This window comes from Nerophis ophidion, linkage group LG05 (genome assembly GCF_033978795.1).
Source record: "Nerophis ophidion isolate RoL-2023_Sa linkage group LG05, RoL_Noph_v1.0, whole genome shotgun sequence".
NCBI lineage: Eukaryota > Metazoa > Chordata > Actinopteri > Syngnathiformes > Syngnathidae > Nerophis > Nerophis ophidion.
The window spans coordinates 47,967,278-47,983,191 of record NC_084615.1 but is presented as its reverse complement, the minus strand read 5'-3'; the positions used below and the strand labels follow the sequence as shown (position 1 = coordinate 47,983,191).

The 15,914-nt window shown below is 41.3% G+C and overlaps 1 protein-coding gene across 4 annotated transcripts in view; it reads right to left on the bottom strand.

Moving 5' to 3' along the window:
- The window catches only part of LOC133553230 (A-kinase anchor protein 7-like), an 85,828-nt gene that overhangs the window by 56,308 nt on the left and 13,606 nt on the right, over window positions 1–15,914 (bottom strand). For all 4 annotated transcript variants that reach the window (XM_061901186.1, XM_061901188.1, XM_061901187.1 and 1 more), the window contains exon 5: window positions 13,524–13,684. In XM_061901186.1, the coding sequence (XP_061757170.1) occupies window positions 13,524–13,684 (161 nt within the window). The remainder of the gene's footprint in view (window positions 1–13,523; window positions 13,685–15,914) is intronic.

The window sequence follows — 15,914 nt, the reverse complement described above, 5'->3', positions numbered from 1 at the left end:
TTTCAACATCTGCGATACATAATATCATCAAAAGCTTCAGAGAATCTGGAGAAATCACTCCACGTAAGCGGCATGGCCGGAAACCAACATTGAATGACTGTGACCTTTGATCTCTCAGACGGCACTGTATCAAAAACCGACATCGATTTCTAAAGGATATCACCACATGGAATAGAAAAGAATAGAAAGTACTTTATTGATCCCTGGGGGAAATTCAGCACCACTGCGATGAGGTGGGGACTTGTCCAGGGTGTACCCCGCCTTCCGCCCGATTGTAGCTGAGATAGGCGCCAGCGCCCCCCGCGACCCCGAAAGGGAATAAGCGGTAGAAAATGGATGGATGGATGGATGTTCCCTCACAATAAACAATAATAATAATACATAATATAGGACATACATTACATATATGATATATGAATAATATAAATATACTCTACATTTAAGTGCAGCCAAGAAGGAACATATGCATTATACAGTCGGTATGTCGGCAGTCGGTATGAAGGACCTCCTGTGTCGTTCCGTGTTACGTTTTGGGAGTTTGAGCCTTCCACTTCCGCTAATTTTCTCCGCAAGGTCAGAGTGTAGTGGGTGGGAGGTGTTGTCCATAATGGCTAGGAGTTTTGCTAGACTTCTCCTCTCTGACACCACCGCCAGAGAGTCCAGCTCCACTCCCACCACGTTACTGGCCTTCTCTGCGTCCCTCACTCTCAGCCCGCTGCCCTACATGGGCTCAGGAACACTTCAGAAAACCACTGTCACTAAATACAGTTGGTCGCTGCATCTGTAAGTGCAAGTTAAAGCTCTACTATGCAAAGCGAAAGCCATTTATTAACAACCGCTGGCTTCTCTGGGCCCGAGATCATCAAAGATGGACTGATGCAACGTGGACAAGTGTTCTGTGGTCTGACGAGTCCACATTTCCAATTGTTTTTGGAAATATTCGACATCGTGACATCCAGACCAAAGGGGAAGCGAACCATCCAGACTGTTATCGACGCAAAGTTCAGAAGCCAGCATCCGTGATGGTATGGGGGTGCATTAGTGCCCAAGGCATGGGTAACTTACACATCTGTGAAGGCACCATTAATGCTGAAAGGTACATACAGGTTTTGGAACAACATATGCTGATATCTAAGTGCCGTCTTTTTCATCGACGCCCCTGCTTATTTCAGCAAAACAATGCCAAGCCATATTCAGCATATGTTACAACAGCGTGGCTTCGTAAAAAAAGAGTCCGAGTACTTTCCTAGCCCGCCTGCAGTCCAGACCTGTCTCCCATCAAAAATGTGTGGCGCATTATGAAGCGTAAAATTTGAAGCTCTACATAAAACAAGAATGGGAAAGAATTCCACTTTCAAAGCTTCAACAATTAGTTTCCTCAGTTCCCAAACGTTTATTGAGTGTTGTTAAAAGAAAAGGTGATGTAACACAGTGGTGAACATGCCCTTTTCCAACTACTTCGGCAAGTGTTGCAATTCTAAGTTAATTATTATTTGCAAATAAATAAATAAAGTTTATGAGTTTGAACACCAAATATCTTGTCTTTGTAGTGCATTCAACTGAATATGGGTTGAAAAGGATTTGCAAATCATTGTATTCCGTTTATATTTACATCTAACACAATTTCCCAACTCATATGGAAAAGGGGTTTGTATATATATATATATATATATATATATATATATATATATATATATATATATATATATATATATATATATATAATTAACTGGAATCCAGTGTGCTGTGGGGCCCTATTATAGTGACTCACACCTGAGACGTCATAAATTAATCAAATCTTTACTAGACACGTAAATAATGTGATAAAGAACATTTAACATCGAGATATCTGGTGAGGACACTCCTCACTCTTTTGCCTTCACCTTCATTGTCCTTTCGTTTTTGGTGACTTTATATACTCTGGACCGAGACGTTGAGTTGGCGACATACATGGCGGACAATAACTGATACAGTCTGCATTCTCCGTTTTCCTCGACGGCCAGGTAATACAAAGCACACGCTATCTTTTTTATCACATCCACAGGAACTTGCATTCTCCTTATCTCTCCTTTGAAAAATGGACAAAGTTTTTCGCTAAGTAGCATCTCAGCTGATCCGGCCGGACATTGGAAAGTTCTCTTGCCGTCTGAGAGATATTGTATCCCAAATAGCTGCAATCACTTTTTCTTAAGGTATTCATTCATGTGTGATTTCCACAAGCGTCTGTGCATGTTGAAAAAGGAGAAACAAGAGTATGTCTGGATGACTCGCCTTCATATTTCCAGTGGTTACCTCCGAGCTACAAAACCGCTTTTTTATGAAGCTGGCTGTGGCGTGTTCTTTCACTTCCTGTGTGGGCGATGTCTTTCTGGCGTCCCTTCCTCTCCAAAGTCACATTGTAAACGATCAATGAGTCCATACAAAGCGAAGTGCCAGAGATTCAAGAATTACACGACTGACATACCCGTGAAAAATTTGTCCAAGGAGGGTGACGTTAAACGCTGGTTTAGAGTGGTTGAAACGGGGCTTAGGTTAAATAATTATTCTTTTAAGGGGTTGAACGACTTAGTGTAGAAATGGCCTAAGGTTATCCACGTAAATCACACCTAACTTTATCAGTGTCCACACACAACAATGCCAGTGTTTAAGACCCTCGCACCCCTCCGTTTGCCGGCGCAGCGTGACCTAGTACCATGCGCGGAAAAAAAATAAAAATCCACCTCAGCATCCATCTGCTCCAAACTCTCCAGTAGATGACTTTACTTCACTGTGAAGTTATTTGAAAGAGCTATATTGTAAAAAATGTTGCTGTATATTTTGCATTTGTTTGCTGTGTTTTGTGTGCAAGTTTTTAATTTAAAATGTACCTTCTTCGAACAAGATCCTGTGTTGTGGTATTTCAATTAACTACAAACCCCGTTTCCATATGAGTTGGGAAATTGTGTTAGATGTAAATACAAACATAATACAATGATTTGCAAATCATTTTCAACCCATATTCAGTTGAATATGCTACAAAGACAACATATTTGATGTTCAAACTGATAAAAAATACTTTTTTTTTCCAAATAATCATTACATTTAGAATTTGATGCCAGCAACACGTGACAAAAAAGTTGGGAAAGGTGGCAATAAATACTGATAAAGTTAAGGAATGCTCATCAAACACTTATATGGAACATCCCACAGGTGTGCAGGCTAATTGGGAACAGTTGGGTGCCAAGATTGGGTATAAGAGCAGCTTCCATGAAATGCTAAGTAATTCAAAAACAAGGATAGGGCGAAGGTCACCACTTTGTAAGCAAATTGTCGAACAGTTTTAGAACAACATTTCTCAATGAGCTATTGCAAGGAATTCAGGTATTATACCATCTACGGTCCGTAAAATCATCAAAAGGTTCAGAAAATCTGGAGAAATTACTGCACGTGAGCGATGATATTACGGACCTTTGATCCCTCAGGCGGTACTGCATCAAAAACCGACATCAGTGTGTAAAGGATATCACCACATGGGCTCAGGAACACTTCATAAAACCACTGTCAGTAACTACAGTTGGTCACTACATCTGTAAGTACAAGTTAAAACTCTACTATGCAAATCCAAACCCATTTATCAACAACACCCTGAAACGCTGCCGGCTTTGCTGGGCCCGAGCTCATTTAAGATGGACTGATGCAAAGTGGAGAAGTGTTCTGTGGTCTGATGAGTCCACATTTCAAATTATATTTGGAAACAGAGGACGTGGTGTCCTCCAGAACAAAGAGAAAAATAACCATTCGGATTGTTATAGGCGCAAAGTTCAAAAGCCAGCATCTGTGATGGAATGGGGGTGTATTAGTGCCCAAGGCACGGGTAACTTACACATCTGTGAAGGCACCATTAATGCTGAAAGGTCCATACAGGTTTGGGAGCAACATATGTTGTCATCCAAGCAAAGTTATCATAGACGCTCCTGCTTATTTCAGCAAGACAATGCCAAGCCACGTGTTACAACAGCGTGGCTTCGTAGTAAAAGAGTGCGGGTACTTTCCTGGCCTGCCTGCAATCCAGACCTGTCTCCCATCGAAAATGTGTGGCGCATTATGAAGTGTAAAATACGACAGCGGAGACCCCGGACTGTTGAACGACTGAAGCTCTACAGAAAACAAGAATGGGAAAGAATTCCACTTTCAAAGTTTTAACAATTAGTTTCCTCAGTTCCAAAAACGTTTATTGAGTGTTGTTAAAAGAAAAGTGATGTAACACGGTGGTGAACATGCCCTTTCCCAACTACTTGGGCACGTGTTGCAGCCATGACATTCTAAGTTAATTATTATTTGCAAAGAAATAAATAAAGTTTATGAGTTTGAACATCAAATATCTTGTCTTTGTAGTGTATTCAATTGAATATGGGTTGAAAAGGATTTGCAAATCATTGTATTCCGTTTATATTTACAGCTAACACAATTTCCCAACTCGTATGGAAACAGGGTTTGTAGAATCCAGTGTGCTGTGGGTCCTTATTGTAGTGAATCACCTGAGTCATCACACATGAATCAAATCTTTAATCAACATGAGAAAGTAGAGTATGCGATAAAGAACATTGTACAACAATTAATCTAGGTATCTAAATATCTGGTCATGACACTCCTCACTCTTTTGCCTTCACCTTCATTTTTCCTTTTTGCAATCCAGCCTGTGCTTTGAGGCTAAAAATAATTGTAGTCACACACTGCCTGTATCACATTAATAGGAGAAAGGGACAACACTTTTCACTAGGTAGAATCACAGCTGACCCAGATATTCGAAAGTTCTCTTGCCATCTGAGATGTATTGTATCCGAAATAGCTGCAATCGCCCGTTGCCTTCTCTTAAGGTATTGATTCGTGATTTTCAAAAGCGCCTGTACATGTACAAACCCCGTTTCCATATGAGTTGGGAAATTGTGTTACATGTAAATATAAACGGAATACAATGGTTTGAAAATCATTTTCAACCCATATTCAGTTGAATATGCTACAAAGACAAGATATTTGATGTTCAAACTCAAAAACTTTTTTTTTGCAATAATCATTAACTTTAGAATTTGATCCCAGCGATATGTGACAAATAAGTTGGGAAAGGTGGCAATGAAAACTGATAAAGTTGAGGAATGCTCATCAAACACTTATAGGGAATATCCCACAGGTGTGCAGGCTAATTGGGAACAGGTGGGTGCCATGATTGGATATGAAAGCAGCGTCCATGAAATGCTAAGTAATTCACAAACAAGGATGGGGCGATGGTCACCACTTTGTAAGCAAATTGTCGAACCGTTTTAGCAACATTTCTCAACGAGCTATTGCAACAAATTTAGGGATTTTACCATTTACGGTCCGTAAAAATATTCAAAAGGTTCAGAGAATCTGGAGAAATCACTACACGTAAGTTATAATAATACAGACATTCTGATCCCTAAGGCGGTACTGCATCAAAAACCGACATCAGTGTGTAAAGGATATCACCACATGGGCTCAGGAACACTTCATAAAACCACTGTCAGTAACTACAGTTGGTCGCTACATCTGTAAGTGCAAGTTAAAACTCTATTATACAAAGCCAAACCCATTTATCAACAACACCCTGAAAGGCTGCCGGCTTGACTGGGCCCGAGCTCACCTAAGATGGACTGATGCAAAGTGGAAAGGTGTTCTGTGGTCTGACGAGTCCACATTTGAAATCATATTTGGAAACAGAGGACGTGGTGTCCTCCAGAACAAAGAGTAAAATAACCATTCGGATTGTTATAGGCGCAAAGTTCAAAAGCCAGCATCTGTGATGGTATGGGGGTGTATTAGTGCCCAAGGCATGGGTAACTTAAACATCTATGAAGGCACCATTAAAGCTGAAAGGTACATACAGGTTTTGGAGCAACATATGTTGTCATCCAAGCAACGTTATCATGGACGCACCTGTTTATTTCAGCAAAACAATGCCAAGCCACGTGTTACAACAGCGTGGCTTCGTAGTAAAAGAGTGCGGGTACTTTCCTGGCCCGCCTGCAGTCCAGACCAGTCTCCCATCGAAAATGTGTGGCGCATTATGAAGCGAAAATACGACAGCGGAGACCCCGGACTGTTGAACGACTGACGCTCTACAAAAAAACAAAATGGGAAAGAATTCCACTTTCAAAACTTCAACAATTAGTTTCCTTAGTTCCCAAACGTTTATTGAGTGTTGTTAAAAGAAAAGGTGATGTAACACAGAGGTGAACATGCCCTTTCCCAACTACTTTGGCATGTGTTGCAGCTATGAAATTCAAAGGTAATTATTATTTGCAAAAAAAAATAAGTTTATGAGTTTGAACATCATTTATCTTGTCTTTGTAGTGCATTCAATTGAATATGGCTTGAAAAGGATTTGCAAATCATTGTATTCTGTTTATATTTACATCTAACACAATTTCCCAACTCATATGGAAACGGGTTTTGTAGTACGGTATGTATATATGTATATATATATATATATATATATATATGTATATATATATATATATATATATATATATATATATATATATATATATATATATATATATATATATATATATATATATATATATATATATATATTTATATATATACTCCTCTCTGAGCTGCCACCTTACCGTGGTAGAGGAGTTTGTGTGTCCCAATGATCCTTGGAGCTATGTTGTCCGGGGGCTTTCATGCCCCCTGGTAGGGTCTCCATAGACAAAAAGGTCCTAGGTGAGGGATCAGACAAATAACAGCTCGAAGACCTCTATGAAGAAGCAAAATCGAGGACCCAGATTTCCCTCGCCCGGAACCGGGTCACCGGGGCCCTGCTCTGGAGCCAGGCCCGGAGTTGGGGCACAATGGCGAGCGCCTGGTGGCCGGGCCTGTCCCCATGGGGCCCGGCCGGGCACAGCCCAAAGAGGCAACATGGGTCACCCCTCCAATGGGCTCACCACTCATGGGAGGGGCCATAGAGGTCGGGTGCATTGTGAGCTGGCTCTTGGGACGGGGAACGTCACCTCGCTGGGGGGGAAGGAGCCTGAGCTAGTGCGCGAGGTAGAGAAGTGCCAGCTGGATATAGTCGGACTCACCTCGACACACAGCAAGGGCTCTGGAACCAGTTCTCTCGAGAGGGGCTGGACTCTCTACCACACTGGCGTTGCACGCAGTGAGAGACGACGAGCTGGGGTGGCAATTCTGGTTGCCCCCTGGCTCAAAGCCTGTACGTTGGAGTTCAACCCAGTGGAGGAGAGGGTAGCATCCCTCCGCCTTCGGGTGTGGGGACGGGTCCTGACTGTTGTTTGTGCTTACGCACGAAACAGCAGTTCAGGGTACCCACTAGTGATGCGCGGATAGGCATTATTATTATTTCATCTGCAACCGCAACACAAAAGTCATCATCCACCCGACAACCACCCGAACCAACATTTTATCAAAACCACACCCACCCGCCACCCGCCTGTTGTTATATATCTAATATAGACAATGCAAGGCATTAATGAGGTAGAAAGCTTTTGCCTGTTAAAGAAAGAAGACTGATCCAATGCAGCAGAGACATTCAATGCGTGCCACGCATTAATATCTCTTGGCTACGCATTAGTGGCTAAGAGATATTAATGCGTGATAATATTATTTATCATTATTATAATATTATTGTCATTTCCATTAAGAAAGTGTTGACTATTGTTGCCAATGCCCTCAGATCAGGAGTGCGTTCCTCACACTTTGTGTGCGCAGTTGCAGCAAGCAGAACAATGCTTTTAAGAAGTAAAAAAATATGTTTTAGAAAGACTAGGCCTATATTTTCGTTGGGTAAAAACAATTTTCTGAATTTATTTCAATGAATATTAACGTCTTAACGTTATAATGGTCAAATAGGGACGAGGGCGGGGTGCACAGTGAAACAGTGAACAATTTCGCGACAAAGATGAACCTTTATTGATTGATCTGCAGCCATGACAAAATATTGTCAACGACAGGCAGGAAAATAAAGATTAACACAGAGCCTATGTTGAAGGCATAGGTTCATGTGTTTTTAATTTGAAATAAAAAAATTAATAAAAAATGTGCCTCATAAGCCTTTGGCTGTCAATCACGCGCACAAACTTAAATTATACAATAACATGTGTGTCATCCCTATTTAAACAAAAATAAATTAAATAAACAATAATAATAAATTACCTGCAACTTATTGGTCAAGGGAAAGAGCTAAAGGGGGGAATCAAACCCATCAGACTGCACTTTATCATCAAACTTGAATTATAATGAAAATAGACGGTTGCGACAAACAAAGCAGGCTAAATAGCCTTACATTGTAGCCAATCGGAGATGCGCTTCACTTGAAAGCGAGGCCAAATAATTAACACACAGTAGTATATCTCGAATAGAAGAAAAACACGATAAACAACGCAATTGCCTTAATTGCTTTGCATTGTAGTGTGCCCAAACAACACGTAACCATCCAAATTATTCAGCTGATCGAACTCAATATAGGTTAGACATGGGCTTATTTGGTATAGCCTAGGTAATGTAGACTAATTCGTTTAACATATCCAACCGTATATCTACTTACTTTTTTTTTTGTTAGCACTATGCAGGAATAAAATGGCATCAACAGTGCCAGGATTCAGGCGAGAGCGCCTGGCCTCTAAAATGCACCCGGCAGCGCTGAAGGAGCGCTCACTTGCGGCACTTGTTGCTGGGACGCATAGGATTCTCTTGGCACGGTGTTGTAGTCGTGGGAATGATTGTCCTTGTTTCCCCCAAAAGGAAAGTAGATTTTCCTATGCTGAACTTTTCTGGTCTTTTTTTCCCCTGGTTTTTAGTATTACATTTTTTAGTTTGTCGCGTACCACGTTTGCTGCCGGCGTCTCCATCTTCTTCTTTTTTTCTTCTTATTCTGTTGTGTTGTGTTGTGATGCAGTGCCTGATGAATAATTGACTGTTTCAAAGAGTGCTGCTCGTTTTTCGTATGTGGGTAACAACATTTAACTAAGTATATATATTTCTGAATTGGTTCAACCGCCACCCGCCCGAATCGATTTAAAATCTCTTTTCTAGTACCAACCCTTTTGGGATACACTCGAGGGAGTACAGGAAAGTGCTCCCCCGGGTGATTCCCTTGTCCTACTGGGGGACTTCAACGCTAATGTTGGCAACGACAGTGAACCTGGAGAGGCGTGATTGGGAAGAATGGCCGCCCGGATCTGAACCAGAGTGGTGTTTTGTTATTGGACTTTTGTGCTCGTCACGGATTGTCCATAACAAACACCATGTTCAAACATAAGGGTGTCCATATTATTCACTTGGCACCAGGACACCCTAGGCCGCTTTTCCATGATCGACTTTGTAGTTGTGTCATCGGATTTGCAGCCTCATGTTTTGGACACTCGGGTGAATATCACCACCTGGTGGTGAGTTGGCTGCAATGGTGGGGGAGGATGGCGGACAGACCTGGCAGGCCCAAACGCATTGTGAGGGTGTGCTGGGAACGTCTGGCGGAGTCTCCTGTCGGAGAGTTTCAATTACCACCTCTGGAAGAACTTTGAACATGTCACGACGGATCCGAGTGGACCATGTTCCGCACGTCTATGGTCCAGGCGGATGATTGGAGCGGTGGCCGCAAGGTAGTTGGTGCCTGTCGTGGCGGTAATCCTAGAACCCGTTGGAGGACACCGGTGGTGAGGGATGCCGTCAAGCTGAAGAAGGAGTCCTATCGGGTTCTTTTGGCTCATAGGACTCCGGAGGCAGTGGACAGGTACAGACGGACCAAGCGGTGTACAGCTTCAGCGGTCACGGAGGCAAAAACTCGGACATGGGAGTTCGGCGAAGCCATGGAAAACGACTTCCGGATGGCTTCGAAGCGATTCTGGACCACCATCCCCGCCTCAGGAAGGGGAAGCAGTGCACTGTAAACACAATCGGTGGAAGGAATACTTCGAAGTCCTCCTCAATCCCACCATCACGTCTTCCTATGAAGAAGCAGTGGCTGGGGAATCTGTGGTGGGCTCTCCTATTTCTGGGAGTGAGGTTGATGAGGTAGTTAAAAAGCTCCTTGGTGGCAAGGCCCCGGGGCGGATGAGAGCCGCCCGGCGTTCCTTATGGCTCTGGATGCTGTGGGGCTGTCTTGGTTGACAAGACTCTGCAGCATCGCGTGGACATTGGTGATGGTGCCTCTGGATTGGCAGACCGGGGTGGTGGTTCCTCTCTTTAAGAAGGGGAACCGGAGGGTGTGTTCCAACTATCGTGGGATCACACACCTCAGCCTTTCCGGTAAGGTTTAATCAGGTGTACTGGAGAAGAGGCTACGCCGGATAGCCGAACCTCGGATTCAGGAGGAATAGTGTAGTTTTCGTCCTGGTCGTGGAACTGTGGACCAACTCTATACTCTCGGCAGGGTCCTTGAGGGTGCATGGGAGTTTGCCCAAACAGTCTAAATGTGCTTTGTGGACTTGGAGAAGGCATTCGACCGTGTCCCTCGGGAAGTCCTGTGGGAAGTTTTCTGAGAGTATGGGGTATCTGATTGTGGCAGTTCTCTCCCTTTACGATCAGTGTCAGAGCTTGCTCCGCATTGCCGGCAGTAAGTCAGACATGTGAGGGTTGGACTCCGACAAGGCTGGCCTTTGTCACCGATTATGTTTATAACTTTTATGGACAGAATTTTTAGGCGCAGTCAAGGCGTTGAGAAGTTCCGGTTTGGTGGCCGCAGGATTATGTCTCTGCTTTTTGCGGATGATGTGATCCTGATGGCTTCATCTGGCCGGGATCTTCGGCTCTCACTGGATCGGTTCGCAGCAGAGTGTGATGCGACCGTCATGAGAATCAGCACCTCCAAGTCCGAGTCCATGGTTCTCGCCTGGAAAAGGGTGGAGTGCCATCTCCGGGTTGGGTAGGAGACCCTGCCCCAAGTGGAGGAGCTCAAGTACCTAGGAGTCTTGTGCAAGATTGAGGTAAGAGTGGATCGCAAGATCGACAGCCGGATCGGTGCGGCGTCTTCAGCAATGCGGACGCTGTATCAATCCGTTGTGGTGAAGAAGGAGCTGAGCCGGAAGGAAAAGCTCTCAAATTACCTGTCGAGCTACGTTCCCATCCTCACCTATTATCATGAGCTTTGGGTTGTGACCGAAAGGACAAGATCACAGGTACAAGCAGCCGAAATGAGTTTCCTCCGCCGGGTGGCTGGGCTCTCCCTTAGAGATAGGGTGAGAAGCTGCCACCAGGATGCCACCCGAACGCCTCCCTAGGGAGTTGTTTATGGCATGTCCAAACGGTTGGAGGCCAAGGGGAAGACCCAGGACACGTTGGGAAGACTATGTCTCCCGGCTGGCCTGGGAACGCCTTGGGATCCCCCGGGAAAAGCTGGACGAAGTGGCTGGGAAGAGGGAAGTCTGGGCTTCCTTGCTTAGGCTGCTGCCCCCGCGACCCAACCTCGGATAAGCGGAAGAAGATGGATGGATGGAGATATATACAAACACAAATATATACACAAAATATACATACATATACAGTGTATTAGAGAAATCCAATGTCAAATTTGTCGCAAGTCGTTCTCCAAAAAGGACAAGACTATTTTATATTCAATTGACAAAAATGTATTCGTTTCATTTTGGAATAAGGCTGTAATGTAACGAAATGTGGAAAAAGGGAAGCGCTTTAAATACTTTCTGGATGCACTGTATTTCAGAAAACTACCAGTACTGTTAATGTCCTGGCTGCGAAAGGACATGTATGACTGAAGTTATTATGACAATGACAAGAAATAGTTGATTGGTTGGCCGAAAGACAATATACAGAAGGATTTACCAAAAACTACATTTAGTTGTGGATACTATTTCTAAAATTTATGGCAAGAGTGGATAATAAAACTTTAAGTCCATTAAAAGTAGATTGATAAATGTAATATTATGTTAGTGATTAACATTAACTTACACAAACTACATATAAATTAAATATAAACAGCTTACGTATAAATACAATTTTATTGCATTTATGTACATGGACGTTTAATATCGAAGGACAGACATAAAAACACGTAGCCTGTAACTGTAATTTTCGGACTGAAAGCCAATGCTTTTTACCAACACTTTAATGGCCTGGAACAGAATATTACGGTAACAGATAATATCATATCCTATAGGAAAACAAGTAGGAAACATAAACTGAAGGATGTTTGTCTGATTGGTCGGAACAATTAAGGCAGTTAAAGGACAAAAGAAAGGTGTAGACGTTTAAGTACAGACTTACAAGGTCGCACGCAAGCGTGCGCGCAAACACACACACACCTTTTATTTTAAGAAGTGCAGCTCACCAGGGACAGAAAGGTTAGAAAGCAATCAATAAGCGCAGTGGAGGCTGTAGACAGGAGTCATAAGAGAGACAGTTGCTGTTTTGTTCTTACTTACTGTGTTCAAAACAACAACTTTCATGTTGAGGAAGTGTGATGAAAATGATTATGCTTCAATACTTCACCTCTTTGAAAGTATTAACGCACTGTTTGCCTTTAAGTGTGTTTAATGTAATCTATAATGTAATCTATGTGTGTAATGTTTGGTAATGACTAGGCTAAAAGGTGTTCATCACACATTAGAGCTCTTTAGGTATCTGGGGATGCTTGACTCATTGGTGTAATTGTCTTCAGGGACAGAAAAGCAACCAAGTGGAATGGAAAATATATTGTTAATGGAGAGATAATGCATTAAATTAACATTGCAGATATTTAAGTCAATACTTGCTTTTTATTAAAAAAAAAAAAAAAAATTATTGTGCCAACGTTTGCAATCACAAACACATAATCCAATTTCCGTGCTTCATTTTGCACCTAATTAGTTTAAAGTACTGCCATGGAAACTCCCTTTAGAAGATCAAACAGAGAATCCAGAAGGAAATAACACTAACAGTTGCCAGTAGATCCTGAAAAAATGCTTAGATTTTCTGTCACATGTATTTATATACAGTATAGGATATTTGATTTCAGTAATATCCCTTTACTTGCACTTTAATTTTGGTATACTATTTTAATACAAACATACATTATGATAACATAAAAGAGAGGATATGTACTTGGCATGTAAGTGTGTGAGGGAAGTGGATCAAAAATCCTCTTAAAAAAATTCCAGCTTAATGTAGAGGCCAAAGGCACACCACGAAAAAGAAAAAAAATCACGCATAGGGTTCTGGCAACATCCATGTTAGTGAAATATAGTCACAACAAACAGGATCACAAAAACCGACAAAATAAGAAATACCGTACATTGTGTAATGTTTTAAAAATACTGTATATATTTTCATAGCAGTATATTTTGCTGATTTTACCAATTTATATAACAATTGATTTTCATACATTGTATTTTATTTTTATTATTATATACTAAGCTTAATAGCCACAACATTAGGTAGACCTTTTCTAATAAGATCCAATGTAAACAAACCTGCCTTGTATTATCTTGCATCAACAACTAAACAGGAAATAATGTTAGTAACATAAAAACACATACATTAAAGACACGTATCAAGGTGTGTGTGTGTCTGACCTGCCAGGCTGTGCAGTATGTGTCTGTGCAGTCCAGGTGTCAGGTCGACAAACACCACCTCGTTCCTAAAGTGAGTGATGCCTGAGAAGGGTAGCACCAGATCCACCCCCGCCAGCAGCTCAGCCAATAACGGCTCGACCTGGGCCAGCACCGCCGCCGCCCTGATGGTAGAAACACACACACAATGACACAAAAATCGCACACTAATCCTGGCTCTCCCTCCCTCTCATGTTACATAAGGACAGAAAGTAGTGATTATTAATGTCTGTATCTTCTACTTAGTGTAGATTAAGCATTGCTAAAACTGAGCTTGTATATGACAGTCAAATAAAACATTTTTAATCTAGTTATGTTGCATAACGAGTGATTTTTCTTTATACGTGAGTAAACATATTTTGAATAACTTTATTTTGTAATAAAATACAGTTGTATATTAGCCGAGTAAATATAATTAATTACAGGACATAAAAAAGTAACTTTAAAAAAATATATTTGTATTCCATTTCGATTTAACAAATTCATTATAGTGTATGTTATCTAGAGCTGCAGCTATCGAATATTTTAGTAATCGAGTATTGTATCGAATATCCCGATCGATTAATTGAGTAATCGAATAAATCATATTTTTGCTTCTTTTTTTTTTTTTTGGTGTGTGTCCTGTCCAGCTTCTCAGGCAAATCATATTGTAGATGTAGATGCCCATATCGGCTGTACAAATTTACTTTACAAAACAGACGTGTACTTGTTGCCTCTTGTTGCCTTATTTGTATTTTGACTTTATTAAAATGGATATATATTATTTGGTGCAGTGGGGTCGGAGCGATATTTTTGCTTAATTAAGGTTTAATTATACAGTACATGTCAAGATGTTCCCTCAATTATTGAGTTTGGCCTATTTGTCTTTTATTTCCTAAACGCCTGTTTTCATTATGGAAGGCTGACACACGCACAGCTGCTCGATTGTGCCAATTTGTGTGCAAATAAAAACAGGTGTGCTCACACCCCTATGCGCTGTGACCTCATGAACAAAGTTCTTGACTCTTGTGTGTTTTTAATGATTATTATGCAGTGCCGTTTAAATGTAGGTTTCTCCACGCAAATCTGACAAGACAAACAACTTAATAATGACGACAACGGTTTTACATTTTAAGAATGCAATACAGTTATTTGCATTCGTTGCATGCAAAATAGTAATCAATGTTAATTTTGCCAACATAACATATTTGAGATGAAAACAAATACAATTTGTTAAAATCTAATATTCCCTGAGAAAGTTAAAATAAAACTTTTCTTAGTATCAAAAAAAACCCCAATAAGAACAGTTTTCAGTCAAACATAAAAAGTGGATTAGGTAGTGCCTTTAATACTGCATTTGAAATGTGCAACAAGTGGTAAGTCACCACAAAGCAAAAACCGTGAATGCTCAGAAAAGTAGAGTCAAATTTACCGCCCGTCCGAACACCCACTGGTAGAAATGTAGATTGACGCCTATGGTACAAAGACTATAGTGGGTGTAAGTGCAAGCTATCCAAGTAGCATGTAGTTGCATGAATTGAATAACCCAAATAACTTTGCACGACTAGTTTTGCGTGGTTACTAATGAAAGTCTAATTGAACAAGACAGTTCGGACAGCATTGATTGTTTTCGACACCTTTTGGCGTCATTTGATGATTTTGCGGGAGTGAAAGAAACATCCTGGTTATCATAATGAATAACATTTATTTTACTAACAGCTTTTGCGTTTGCATTTGACAATATATGACTTATCTTGCCTCTGGACATCCCACAATCGGAAGCTTTCTCGACTGGTGCTGCAGCATCGATCTTGTGCTATTGCGTTATGCGAGCTTCACTTAGCAATGTTTGCATACTACTGCGTTTTCCTTCGATTTTAGTGAGAAGGGTTCCCACACATTAGACAATTTTGTCACTTCCTCAATTCCCACGTTTTGCTATGGCTCTTGTCCACTGCTTTCTGCGGCGTCTGCCATTGCGAGTTATGTCGGCGCAAAAGTTCACTAAACTCAAGCGTAATTAAAAGAGCGGTGTTGTGCAGTGCAGGGGGCATATGATCTGTGGCGTAAATACGCTGTGCAATACCTAAACAGTCCGTGCGAAGCGTGAGCTTTGACTACAAAACGAGGCAAAATGCCCTAAAAAAAACACACAAAAACAAACCTAACGACGCTTCGAGGCAGTGGAAATCCTTCAAATATATTTTGTTATCGAATTACACGAGTTACTCGAGGAATCGTTTCAGCTCTAATGTCATCCATATCACCCAAATTATAATCTTTTTTTTTTTTTTTTTTACTAAATGTAGACTTAATATTTACACACACCGTAATTATAATAACTTTGATATACTTTATGTGTATAACATGGTTGCT